The 14,235-nt window shown below is 38.1% G+C and overlaps 1 protein-coding gene across 3 annotated transcripts in view; it reads right to left on the minus strand.

The window, feature by feature from the left end:
- Window positions 1–14,235, minus strand: part of Ctps (CTP synthase) — a 48,860-nt gene that overhangs the window by 18,129 nt on the left and 16,496 nt on the right. For all 3 annotated transcript variants that reach the window (XM_071585256.1, XM_071585257.1, XM_071585255.1), the window contains 5 exons: window positions 11,787–11,951; window positions 10,085–10,239; window positions 5,134–5,266; window positions 4,961–5,049; window positions 4,395–4,532 (listed from right to left, as the gene is read on the minus strand). In XM_071585256.1, the coding sequence (XP_071441357.1) occupies window positions 4,395–4,532; window positions 4,961–5,049; window positions 5,134–5,266; window positions 10,085–10,239; window positions 11,787–11,951 (680 nt within the window). The remainder of the gene's footprint in view (window positions 1–4,394; window positions 4,533–4,960; window positions 5,050–5,133; window positions 5,267–10,084; window positions 10,240–11,786; window positions 11,952–14,235) is intronic.

The raw sequence follows: 14,235 nt of genomic DNA on the forward strand, positions 1-14,235 counted from the left end.
GATACAGCAAAATTAAAAACAGAATTAAGTAGAAGGATTTATAAAAAAACTGATGGGTGAAACAAACAGAGCGAAAGAAGTGTGGAGGGAGATTCAGTACAAGGATATTGAAAGTTTACAACGGAGGAGTGATCTTGGTTCACCATACAGGAGGGTCAAAAATACTACCAGGAAGTAAGATGGGAAAATCCGTGTAAACAATCAACGATATGACAGGAAAACTATTTGTTGAACCAGAAAAGAACCAAGAGAGAAGGAATGTAGATGAACTATTTGGTAAACACATTAGACCAGCAAGATTGGACATAGGAAGAGAATACAAAGTAAATGAGGATAGCTTAGGTCCAGGCTTGCTCAATGCAGAGATAGAAAGGGCATTAAGGGAATTAAAATCAAATAAAACCTAAGGGGTAGACAACATTCCGGTAGAATTACAAATAGGTTTATGAAAAGGTGGGAGGAAGTTCTTGAACTAAGTTGTGTAATTTATGAGTGAGGAATTTGGACAGAAGTTATCATCACATCAGGGTCAGTTTCTATCCCAAAAAAGGGAAAGGCAACAATATTTGAGGGCTACAGAGCAATAGGTTTGATTTTGGACACAGCTAAAGAGGTCCTCAGGATCATCACTAAGAGGATGGCGAGTAGGGCAGATGATTACTTAGACAATGATCAAATTGAGTCCAGGAAAGGCAAACATAATGCAATTGTAGTAATGAGGGCACTGATAGAGAAGAAAATAGAATCCAATCAGGATGTATTTATCTGTTTTGTAGATTTCAGAAAGACATTTGATCATGGGAATTGCATAGAATTAATGAATGTAATTCAGAAAATAGGAGAAAATTTAGGGAAAGGAGACTAATCTGCAACCTGTAGTCTCAAGACTGTTAAGGTGTGAGTAGGGAATGGAGAGTCCACATGGGCAGTATTAGGAAGAGGTGTAATTCAGGGGTGTCCTCATCACCTGTGCTGTTCAACATATATATGTGGGGGAAATGATTAAAGAGGTATGGGAAGAGCTGAAGATAGGAATGAACATCAGCGGGGAATGCATGAAATCAGTTAGGATCGCGGATGACCTAGCTTTAGTTTGTCAGCCAGCCAACGGGTTGCAAGCATCGCTGAGTACATTGGGAAGTCAGCGCAAAAGGTATGAGATGAGAATAAATATAAACACAACAAAGTTATCTGGTCTTCAAGGAAGAGATAGCTTAAAATAGCTTCTAATATTGAGCAGGTGGAAGAGTTAACGTATTTCAGAAGAGTTTTGGACCAAAATGCTCAAAATAGTACAGGTGGAAGAAGAAGAATTGCTTTCACAAAGGCGAGGGAATTGATGAAAGGGGCATTGAGTAACGATGTTAAGGAAATTCTCGTTGATAGATAGTTTGGTTTTATGCATTGCAGAATCACGGTGATTGAAACAGGATGCTATGCATTGATTGGAGACTATTGAAATGTGGTTGTGGAGAAGGTTAAGTGGACAGAAAGGAAAACAAAGGAGGAGGTGCTAGGCATGGTAGAGGAGGAGAGGGGATTGTTGGGAGAAATCATAAGGAGAATGGAAAGATGGATGCAGAGCATATTGATTGGTGATGGAATGTTGAAGGCTGAGGCAGAGAAGATAATGCTGGCAAGCGAGGACGAAGCAGGAGTGGAATAGGGATGTTGAATGCAATGAAGGGAGAAAAAAAGTGCGGAATTTAAAAGGGGCACATTTTAGTGCCTGAAGTTGGGTTGTGTTTCATTAGGAGAGGGAAATAAATATATCAATTTTACCCTAGTATAGACTGCGTCCATCCAACAACTACCTTAGCCACTAGAATATCAAAAAAACATATAAAGTCTTATTGATGAATGCTATGAATGTTAGTCCATCAAAGGTCCAGTGAATGATAACTGTAACTTGTATGACCACTATTAGTGTATAAATGTGCAATATATGCTATAGCTTTTTTATTTGATAATAAACCCTTTAATAAACCTAAATAAATAATAGCGAGCCATTTTCATAAGAAGGACCCTAAGTAACAGCCCTGGTCATTCATACTATAGCAATAAAAGAACAGATATTAACAGTTTTATAATTATTTCTGAAAATGAACTGCCTGGCTTAGTAAAATACATAACATAAAAGAGCTGGTCCATCCCAACACATGTCACAGTGGTGATTGTACAAATCAGAAATTTTAGAAAGGATTATTTTATCTGACATTGGCTATTCCCACTGAGGAGCTGATTTAGGTCAGACTGTCTCTCAACTGCAGTCTCTCTCTGCTACTTCTCACGTACAGAATGTTTCCAACACAAATTCTACCTACATTTTTCCTGGTGTGACTGAAATGCACGCCTAACTTTTTCGTTCATGTCAAAATTCTCTTCTAAGAAACAATTCCCCCATTGAGTTTCGATTTTGCATGTTCCATTGGATGTTAAGAGTTTGCATGGATGCCTACATTTCAGAAATCTGTTGAAAGTATATACTACCTTGATCAAAAAGTTCCCGGAATAACCACCGTGTGGCGCTCCCATCGTTCCGATTTGAGTTCTGTTTTTTTTGTTAAATTGGTACATCTGTTGTTGATATTCCCTTTAAATCTTAGTGTCATAACTTGACATTTGCAAAAGTTACGTAGCCAAGAGTACATCTATCTCTGTGTGTGTTGGCGATTTTTTACAATTTCAGAAATGGATTTAAATGTGCAACAACGAACTTGTATTAAATTTTGCGTAAAAAACGGATTTAGTGGCGCACGGACGTTGGAAATGTTGGAAAAGTGTTTCGGCAACGATTCTCTAAAAAAAACGGTCGTTTACCAGTGGCACGAGCGGTTCAGAAGTGGTCGTGAGTCAATCGAAGATGATGAACGCAGTGGTAGACCATCGACATCGAAAGTCGGTGAAAAAATTGATAAAGTAAAAGAAATGTTGGTCAATAACCGCAAATTAACCATCAGAGAAATAGCGGAGGACTTGAACATTGCCTATGGATCCGCCCAAGACATTGTGGTTAATGATTTGGGTTTCCGTCGTGTAGCAGCAAAGTTGGTGCCAAAAGACCTCAATTTCATGCAAAAAAGAGACCGTGTTGACGTCGCAAAAGACATGATTTGCGAGGCTGAATCCGATCCCACATTCATCAAAAGGATCATTACTGGAGACGAGACGTGGGTTTATGAGTACGACACGCAATCCAGACATCAGGCAAGTGAATGGCGTTCACCAAATGAGCCGAGACCAAAAAAACCACGTCGTTTTCAGTCAAAAAAGAAGGCAATGCTGACGGTTTTCATGGATTACAACGGTGTAGTGCATCATGAATTTTTGCCAGAAGGCCAGACAGTAAACAAAGAGTATTATTTGGGCGTTATGAGACGTTTGCGTGAAGCAATTCGCCGAAAGAGACCAGAAATGTGGGCAGAAAACTCGTGGATTTTGCACCATGATAACGCACCGTCGCACAGTGCTATCATTATTCGTAATTTTTTGACGAAAAATGCAACAAATACCATCCAACAGCCACCGAATTCACCTGATTTGGCTCCCTGTGACTTCTTTCTGTTCAATCGAGTTAAAAAACCATTACGGGGAACGCGTTTTAGCAGCCGAGAGGAAGTAATGGAAAAATCGCAGGAAGCACTGATGGACATACCGAAAACCGAATATAAAAAATGTTTCGAGGATTGGATCAAGCGCTGGCATAAGTGTGTTGCAGTCGATGGGGATTACTTTGAAGGGGACAATATAGATTTAGATGAATAAACTTGTATTTTTAATTTTCTGAATAAATTCCGGGAAATTTTTGATCAAGGTAGTATATTCAGACTCCTCAGAATATTATTTCCTTAAAAATACATATCTGCATTTATGGAATATTGGTGCCACTGTATAAGTTACATTTGTATATTTTCACAATAATTTTATGTATTTCAGTACTGTCAGTTTTGACGCACATGTGCATAGATGACATCAGTACCTGAAGATGTTGCCAAGGTGTCAAAGCATGTATTACTGAACTGAATTTCTTGTCAAAATATGCTAAGTTACATACATTTTAACGTGGAAAAATATTACAATTTTTTAGAAGTTTGGCAGTTTCAGAGATAATTCAGTACATTGTATGGCTAATAGACAATTTGCAACAATTTGTAAAAAGTTAACAAGATGATGACATTAGATGATGAGAAGGGCAATTAGAGGTAGGTTACAAATAGAAATCACCCCATGCCATTTATTCAACTTCCCCTCATTCAACCACCTCCTCCTCCAACCTTTTTTGGGGAGTCGCACAGTAATTTTAATCATCCATGATGAAGGAATTTCTCTACGAAAATCCAAGTCCAGCAAAAAATAAAATTCATACTTCTCCAGATCCAATTCTGGAAGTTTACCTTGAAAATTCTATCACAGCTGCTTGAAGACCGAGGCAAATGCCCAACATGGGTTTCATGGTTTTCCGACACCAGTCACATGCTTCTATTTTCCCCTCAATCCCCCTCTTGCCAAACCCTCCTGGAACAATGACACCACTGAAAAAAAAGAGTAATGACAAATAAAAAATAAGCAATATTAATTAAATTATGTTACCACACTGTGGTCATGGTGAGATGATGTCCTGACCTGCTAACCTAAAGGTTGCAGGTTTGATTCCCTCCAGAGTAATCTTTCCTCCACTTAGGGCTTGAGTGTTTGTTATTGCCACCACTACCAAGTTTCAACTTGTAATTATCACATCTAGGGCATCACAATGTAATCTGGCAGTCAGAAATTAAGATGTGGAAATGAATAGTAATTGTTCCCTACAAAAATGTGTGCATTCCAACTAAGTGTTCACCTTACATACTAAACCATTAATGAGCATTACTGTTACATCTGATACCTCCCAACAATTTTCCTCAAGCAAGAAGAAATAGAAACCTAATCCAGGGCTTGATAAATTAAAATTAGATATACTTACTCGCACTTGCAGAGTTGCTGCCATGCTTCGTGGTAAGCTACTGGGTCAGAGAGTTTTGTATCCTTCTCCAAATCAGATGCTTCTATATACTGAAAAGAGAAAGAATTCCTTAGGCACCAAATACTTCTACGTTGCAAAACTAAAATGACTGTGAACTTTTTTAGCATTTCAACCTTCAAATTCAGTTTGTGTCCGGCAGCAATGGCTGCATGCTGCAGTGCCTTGGCCACAGAAGCATAGGAGTCTTCCAGTTTCGTGTATTTTCCCACCAAAGCAATCTTCACTTCCTTCCTTAGGTTATCATACCTAAATAAGGACAAAATGCCTCATTAGACAAAGTATAAAGGTTTCACAGCATAACACTGGAGGTATCTTCCTCAAAAAAATACTTTGCCAAAATTGAACATTTTGATTTATTTTCTAATAACTGGCGACCAATATGCCCCCAATGAAATTAAACCTCCGAGCTATTTAAGAGTTTGTGAAACTCTTCCTTCAGGATACACACCAAGCTGAAGCTAAAAAATCCCTGGTTTTATGGTTAAAATTAGGTTCTACTTTACCCGCATTTGACATATTTGACGTAAATATAAGGTATTTACCAACTAAGAAGACCATATGAGGCTGGGGGTTCTCTGGATTATGTAAAACCCAGATTTTTGAGGGACACTACCCCATGGAACATTTCTCCCTCTAACATTGAACACCATTTATACCTGACGACTGCTAACGATCCACATACTGCATTAGAGCCCCCAATTGTTACAAGATCCCATTTAAATACAAAATAAACATCAACATATAAAATATGTCAATGTTTTTCTTCAATAATTGAGTAGCAATACATAAATACCTTGGAACAAAATGGTAGTACATACTCAATTATATTTTTCCATTAATTTAATCTAGTTCCATTATTAATACAGCTAATCAATCAAGCCTTTATTTAAATAAATGATAGCTTAACTTCCGAAAATTAATACTTAAGTAATAGTACTTTTCTTTAGTAATTTCTGGCTGTAATGACCAAACACCCTGTTTCTGCTTTTCTCTAGAATAAACGACAGGTCAACTGGTGTCTAACTACATTTATATATATATACCATAAACAGAGTAATCAACCCGAAGGTCGGTTTAGTAGGTGATGGTAGAGATCACCCAGTACTAAGCCCTACATGGCATGTGAAAAATATACATGCATGATAATATATTGGGGTCGATAAATATTTATGAAACCATAGTTGATGCTGTTTGATGTTGCAACGCAATTTGGTTAGTGGTACTTCAACTCCATTAGATTTGAGTGAAGCTTTATGGATAAATGCTATTAATAGTGTTAATCAGTTATTGACAAATGAATATCACCATGAGAGTGTTTATTTGCATTTTCATGATAGGCCATTCCAATGGAAGGGAATAATTAGGGATTTTCATACATCTCTGGTACTAACAAAAGAGCACTGCAGTTCTTTGCAGCCATTCCCAGAACACCTATTTGGCATTTTTTAACTGGAATGATTATGGAACCAGTTCATGTGATAATACCTGATAAACTACGATTTTGTCAAATTTTTATAATACAGAAAGAGGGCATTTATTATCCTCCTCACAGTTTGAGGTGGTCCACACTATCCTATGGCAGCATGCTTCAACTCTTGGCTAAGATCAGCATTAGCACATAGACACCCTTACTTCACCAATATTATGTCCACGAACCTTGAAATCTCTTCGCTAGGTTTTCCCATTTTCTTTCAAAAATATTTATTACAGAACCAGTCTGATGATATATGAGATAACTGTAAATCATATTCACACATCAGTTTGTGCAAATTCTCCATAAGTGGTTCAATGGCACCACTATCAGCACTTGTGATTCACCTTTATGGTAGATATCATAACCCCTCCTAAAACACCATAGCCAAACGCTACCTGACAGTGAAGTTCTCATTCAAGTGTATGGCAAGTTTTTTATGCTGTATACCAGTGCAATGCATTTCTACCCCACATGATCACTTGTTGCACATACAAGCATGCCACCTGTGGCCAGCCTATTGCTGCCTTTCACCTCCAGGTAACATATGTAACTGTTTTAGCCCTTACTTGGTGGAATTTTTCCATCTTGAAGACAAAATGAAACACCAAAATTTCTATAGTTGATGATTTCCCAAAACACTTCTGTGACCATGGTCACAGAAGCGTTTTAGGAAAGTGTGCTAAGACAATGTAGATGCCTCTGTCTCAGACAATGACAGCTAAGGGACATTCTCCTCAGATGCCACTTTTCTCCTTGCCTGTGATTGAACATGAACGTGGAGACTATATAAATACTAGCTGACCCGGCAAACTTCGCACTGCCTAACAATCAATGAACAGTTAGACCATTTATAAATCAACAAAGGCTGTGCCGATTTTAATCATATGTGACTTGTAATAATAATATAAGGAAAAAAAATTCAATAAAACCACAAAAATAAGTATTAAAATGGCTTATCAGAAAGATGTTATCTTTATTATATCTATTCATATATACATTTGGGTTTATTCTCTTCAGTCAAGCACCTCCTGATATACAACATTTTTTATTTGGCTATCAGGTGCAAATAAAGTGGATGGTTTACCAACATGTGAACATGCCACGTATAATTGACCATGAGAAAATTATGGGTTTGCTAGATTCAGACCACAAACACTATACGATTGGCCTAATGATTTGTTAATTGTCATCGCGAATGCAACACGAATTGGAAATTGAATTCGTTAAAACTCAAAGGGCATATCGGTTCGGATCATGGGAATCCTCGGAATGAGAATTTCCTGATCTTTGAACTTTCCTTAGCGTATAGTTGCGTGAATCACATTAATCATCATTTTTTAAATCACCAAATGCATTCCATTGCGTAGTTTTGGTTGGTTTAGGTTTCGAAACATCATGACCACAGAGCCAACCTTCAGCCGTAAATTTAAGGTGGTAAGCCAAGCACATCCAAGGAGTTCAAAAAGCCAGATGGATAGTTGGTGACTTCATCTTCGTTTGTCACACGGTCAGTAGATTTGAATGAATGCAGAGTACCAACAATTTGATTCTGAATTCCAAAGTTTAAGTCATCCATATCTTTGTTCTTAGCCACCAAAATTGCTCACTCAATCAAACATTTGTGATTTTTGTAGTTTTCAATGATGTACGGGAACACTTTGTTGATGAGCTCATCTTTCAATGAAACGGAATTGCAAAAATTCTGAGGAAATGAAATCAATCCCCTCGATTGGTCGGCAGGAACACAGCCTTTACTTATAGTCAACAATTGCTTGGAGAAATCTTCAGCAGATGAATCATTCAATAATGCAAGTCTCATGTTTTTTGAAGTTTCTTCACATAGCGCCACAGATTTGATGATTTGAGGCAAGCGTTTATTTGATCGGCAGCAGTCGATCTTGGAATGACTGGTAGTGCTTGGCGGAAATCGCCAGACAGTATAATCAATGCACCATCAAAGCATCTCAAGTCTTTGCACAGATCATTCAAAGTCCGGTCAAGTGCTTCCAATGCCCGTTTGTGCACCATCTTGCATTCATCTCAAATAATTTTAGATGCTACTAAAATTTTGGCCATTGCAGACTGTTTCGCAATGTTACATGTCACTTGCTCAAAATTTTGTAGGTTTAGCGGCAACTTTAACACTGAGTGAGCCGTGCGGCATCCTTCCAACAATGTGGCCACTATGCCAGAAGAAACAACTGCTACCACAATCTCCTATTTTGCATGAACAGTGGCCAAAAGCAATGATAAGAGGAATGTCTTCCCAGTTCCACCAGGAGCATCCAGGAAAAATAAGCCACCATTTCCATCATCAATTGCTTTCATTGATGTATCATATACTTCCTTCTGTTGGGGGTTCAGCAGGGGTACATTTGTTTAAACTGATTGGTCTGATTCACGTCGATCATATTCACGTTCCAATTCTCGATTAAACACGTCGTTAATTCCAGTCGATCTGGCGCGGCATTCCAACTTCAGTAATAAACTGCCGCATATGAGGTAACACATGCCTTCAATTAACAGCAAAGCCTGGTTATGCATCTCCTCATTTACCTCAATATCGAGATTCCTTGAACTTACATGAATTCGATGTAAAATGTCTTCTGACATGTTATCCTTGTGTTTGTTCCACGGGTCACGTGGATTGGATGGGAAGCATGTTGAAAGGATGATAGCAAATAATATGTGTATCTGACTTGGAGATGCTGAAATAGTTGCTTCAGCCATTGTCGTGTCCCAATAATTATTGTTTTCAAGCAAATTGAACTCTCCACATGCATCACGAAATGTTGGGCACAATATAAGTTATTCGAACGATGTTGGCCCTCGAACATTCACCAGTGACAGCATTCATCATTATCTGCATGAACTGTATAAATACGGCCAAGAGCATCAGTAGAACACACATCCGGATGACCAGGAACCATGTTGCCTTGCTTCCGATGTTGAAAAATCTTCAATGAAGCGATACGATACTTTAAGATACAATATTACCATAAGATATTACGATATGATACTTTTACGATATTTTAATGGTTAGTCTGCGATTTTGCTCCAAGACGAATCCAAAACACCAAATATCATTAAAATCTATGATAAGATATTTTACGATACGATACTTTTACGATATTTTAATGGTTATTCTGCTATCCTGGGCTGAGTCATATCGAAAAAATCAAACATTATTAAAATCAGTTCAGCCATTTTTTGAGTTATAAATGATGTAACCAACATGATTTATGACTTTGTTTTCCATATACAGCACTGGTAATGCTCTCTCTGATTTTGTACCAACAGTACACTTCATATAAGTATTTTAATTAAAAAGGGCATAAAATGAGAGTTTCAAACTTAGAAGGCTACTCACATGCAATTTAGAATGAATTACTAGAAATTTGTACACCTTTAAAAATAATAAACTGGACTTGACTGACACAAGATAATCCCTGAAATTTCCCCACTTTCTACTCGATTGGTTGAAATTCTGCCAAGTTTCCCTTCTTTCCACTTATTCCCAAATGGTGGACGGTTTTCTGCTAACTCTAAATTAACCAGAGAGAAAAATGATTGCATTCATTCTAGCTAACCTGTCAGCAAGGTCACTCCATTTTTGCATAAAACGACGTGGGCGAGGCATTTCAATTTTCAGTTGTAGACGTTCGTTGAAAAATTCCGAAATGCCTTGGCTCTCCATGAGGATTGGAACTCGGTAAATGGAAGAACAATCATGGATGCAAATAACCTAAGACAAGAAAAAAATATGAGGTGAAAAGAACACAAAATTACCTGGATAAAGATTTTCCATCAAAGAATATAATTTTTTGCCCTTTAGAGAAACCTGCATCCGTCATGTGAAAATTATCAGCTACACCTACCCCTTATAAGTTAAAGCTTACCAAGGAAGAGATGACGCAATGAGAAAATTATGGCAAACCTTTCTGTTAGGCTACAATATTTAATACTGGCACTAGCAATTGGAGGGGAAGATATGCGGTGGGTAAAGTAGATTAAAGCAAACAAAAAACATGTGGAGCTGAAGAGCAATTAATTATATTTGGTGTTCATTGCGATGCGGGGGTAAGAATTGTGGCAGGCCTTCGTCCTTAAGGAGAACACAACAATGGGTATTAAGTTTTCTATATTCATTAAATGTCTGTGGACCTCTGATTTGCAGACAATTATGAATAAAAACTGGTAGCGTATAGCAACACTGGTATTCTGAATTTGCAATATTACACATTCTATTGCTGACAACCAAAACTAATATGAGGCACAACTCTCATCAAAATAAAATGCCAATAAAAAAGGAAAAAAAGTGAAAACTTGCAATTTTATGGTTCAGTATTGTGTGGTTCAGAAAATGGATAATCTGATCCTTGGGAAGGACACAGAGCCAGGATTGGAGTATTCATGCCCTAGGTACATGGGACAATGAGGAAGACGAATGAAGGAGTAATGGGGGGATGCACGCAGGGTGGTCATTCACTCCCAATATTCTGATTTTCAACTTTTCCTTTAAAACATATACTATTTTTCCCGATGTTTCTTCCAAGTTTTGGTATTCTAGTTTTGCACTTTTCCTGAATTGTCTCTCTTTACTGTACCTGTCACAGGTATCACCTTAATTGGTTTTGCCATTAAAAATTGTTCATCCCAAGTTTGAATGTTCAATGCCTGATGCCAATGGATAAAATAATCTCCCAGCTAAAAGGTACATGGTGAATTCTGGCATCACATAACACATTCTCAATTTCTTTTTGAAAATGAGTAATTTCTGATTTTCTGGACTTGGTGACCACCCCAAGACATCGTATGGCGTGGGAAGAGATGAAGTAGTTGGTTAAATGTCAAGGAGGGCAAAATAATTGGTTGGGAGTACAAATACTAATGGAATAGAGGAAGAGAAAAAAGACATTTAAAATAAAATTTGAGGAGGGAGAGATTATTGGGTACGAGATACTGCTTTAAAAGTCAATAATTTTGTTTCCAAGATTCCAGGAACCATCTCAAATCTGCCTCCTATTGGCAGAATACTTAACACACCATGATTTTAAAATGTCACCTCTTCCAAAGGCAACTCTAAACCCCCCACACACACAAGTGAATCAATGAATTCTGTCCAAAACCAATCAAAACAAATGATTATGTCCATCCAAGTCCTGTACGTATCAAAGAACCCACACAGCTTTTTAGTCACACAAATTGTGGTAAAAGTGAATTTTTCCTTGCATGCAAGTTACTGATTTAAATGAAACTCTCTCCTCACAGGAGCCCCTCCATCAATCTTACCTGTTCAGTGGACACATGACAAAAGTTGGAAATCTTCTCCTTCACAGACTGCCCAATTGGTTTCTCGCTGCGGCACACAATGAGATCTGGAGACAATCCAAGGCCTCGCAACTCCCTAACACTAGCTTGGGTGGGCTTTGTCTTGTGTTCGCCAGTTGACCTGGGCTAATGGCAACGAAGAAAGACCAGGACATCAAACTCCACAGAATATGAATAGGTTGATTCAATGAAAAACAGAGCATAATTGAATGTTCTACCAACATTGACTTCACTTTTCACAATTACAATTCAAATTTCACTTAAATTAAAAATTATTTATGGCTGGCTCTGATTTGAGTCACATGAAAATGAATTTGGAGAAATGCCCCACTTTGTCAAGGTAACAGCAAGGGCTTTTGATCCCAATCAATACATTTAAATTTTCAGATCATATATTTTTTTAATCAGATGACACAGTTTTAATTAATACAACTCATTGGGAGCATGATTTGTTCTTCTTATCTTTACTAATTTAGCCAAGGGCCTTTCCACCTGCTGCCCCTCCATTGGTCAGGATTTTTGCATCGAAAAGGCAACATTTTGGTGAATTGGAGAAAAAGGTAACTTGGCCAGACAGTTTCACTAAATTAATTCTTCGATTTTTAAGAAGACTAAAACCCACATCAGCAATCCGCACATGTAATACCCTAAGGCCTGGAAGAAGTCACTCCACAATTGATATCTGGGTCATCTGCTGCTACTGAGCCCCAGCAATCAAAGAGGCAATCAATAATGGAGACAAGAACCACGAGGAATATAAATCCAAAGTTGGCATGAATAGGGCATCCAAATCAATTTAATGTACATTGAACACTGCTTTGCAACAAAGCAGTGCATTGGCAACAAAATGTGTCTGTTATGAAAAACATTGTGAGAATATGGCATTTCGATCATGTGTCTGAGTGACCGCTGGTGCAAAAAATGAAGAACTTTCATCATTTGATTTTGATGGGCACTTGCTGGCCAACTACTTTTGCAGTTTAGAATACATAAAATGGGGGTGGGTGTATTTTTGTGAGAAATGAGTGCACCTATTGGGCCAGCTTAAAGAAAATGATTTCTAAAGACATAGCTGAAATGCATAGCTGAAGGTGTAGAGACATAGCTGAAATTATATAAAATAACTTCGAATATGGAAAACTTAACTATCCAAGTTTAGTAGTAGTTTTGAGGGGAGGCGACCGACAGCTAAGGTCATTTGCGCCATAGGGGATGGACAGGAAAGGATGAAGGGTGGAGAGAAACCCGGCGTCGGCATTAGCCTACTCTTTACGAAAGGCGCCAAGGGGTCCGCAGTTTAACGTCCCATCCGACGGACGGCGTACTCCCTCAAAGTGCCCTCCACAAAGCACCTCAAGTAGGGATCGAGATACCTCTGAAAAATATTCAACACCGCCGGGATTTGAACCCGCGCCCTCAGGGTGGGAAGCCAGTACGTTAGCCCCCGCACCATCTCGATCCCCCTATCCAAGTTTGCACAGATCTCCTTGCAGTTGGGTCAATAGCTTCTTCTAAAGATTTGAGCTATTGTTACATTTAATTGTGAATAGAAATGGCAAGGTAATAATAAGCAGTGATTTCCATATTGACATGACCTCCCAAAATGATTCTCTTACCTAACTCTGGGAGGTTCTGTGTCTTTGTGTGTTGACTTCAATTTTCCAACCCAATAAAATTGAGTCTCCTCTAAAAATACTTAAGTCCCCGGACGATGAAGCAGCATCCAGAAGAACATCACATCTTTTCCTTATGAATATCAAATCTTTAAAATCCTAGGAATGTGACAAAACTACAGGCACAACACCCAGCCAAATGAGCCGAGTCCCATAGTTGCCTTCCTCAACAGTGTTTACTATTTTCAATGCGAGACCATTTCTTAATGGTTGCCCCACTGGGGTCAGATGCCTTTGTAGCTGCCTCACTGAGAAACAGATGCTGCGTGGAATACCCTTTGTCTAGCTCCTACCCTTTGACCTATCTGACATGGGTGACCCTATCATGAGCAAATATCATTGCTCCCCTCAGGACAGCTCTAGGGGTCTTCAGAATGCATAAACTCTTCCAGAACATTAAGGTTGTAGTCCATGGGGAGGGCTTTCTTTAGTTAAACCTGGACAATTTAGTTTTCAGCATAAAGGCAGGTGGATATTCTAAAACTATTTAAATATATTAACAAATATTTTATTGCAAAAGATCATAAATATTGCACACTCTTTTCATTTTTGAACTGATTATGTGACTGCCATGGTAGCTTTCTATTTATCATTGTATCTATAGATATAATCTATATGAAAACACAGTTAAGTTTAATTACATGGTAAGAATTGCCATTGAGTTGTAATTCTCTTTTCAAAGTTTCAACCTTGGTAAACTATTTTCATTTCTCATTCCAATTCCTAACAACTTTGCA

This window comes from Hetaerina americana, unplaced genomic scaffold (assembly GCF_022747635.1).
Source record: "Hetaerina americana unplaced genomic scaffold, ioHetAmer1.1.p SCAF_2, whole genome shotgun sequence".
NCBI lineage: Eukaryota > Metazoa > Arthropoda > Insecta > Odonata > Calopterygidae > Hetaerina > Hetaerina americana.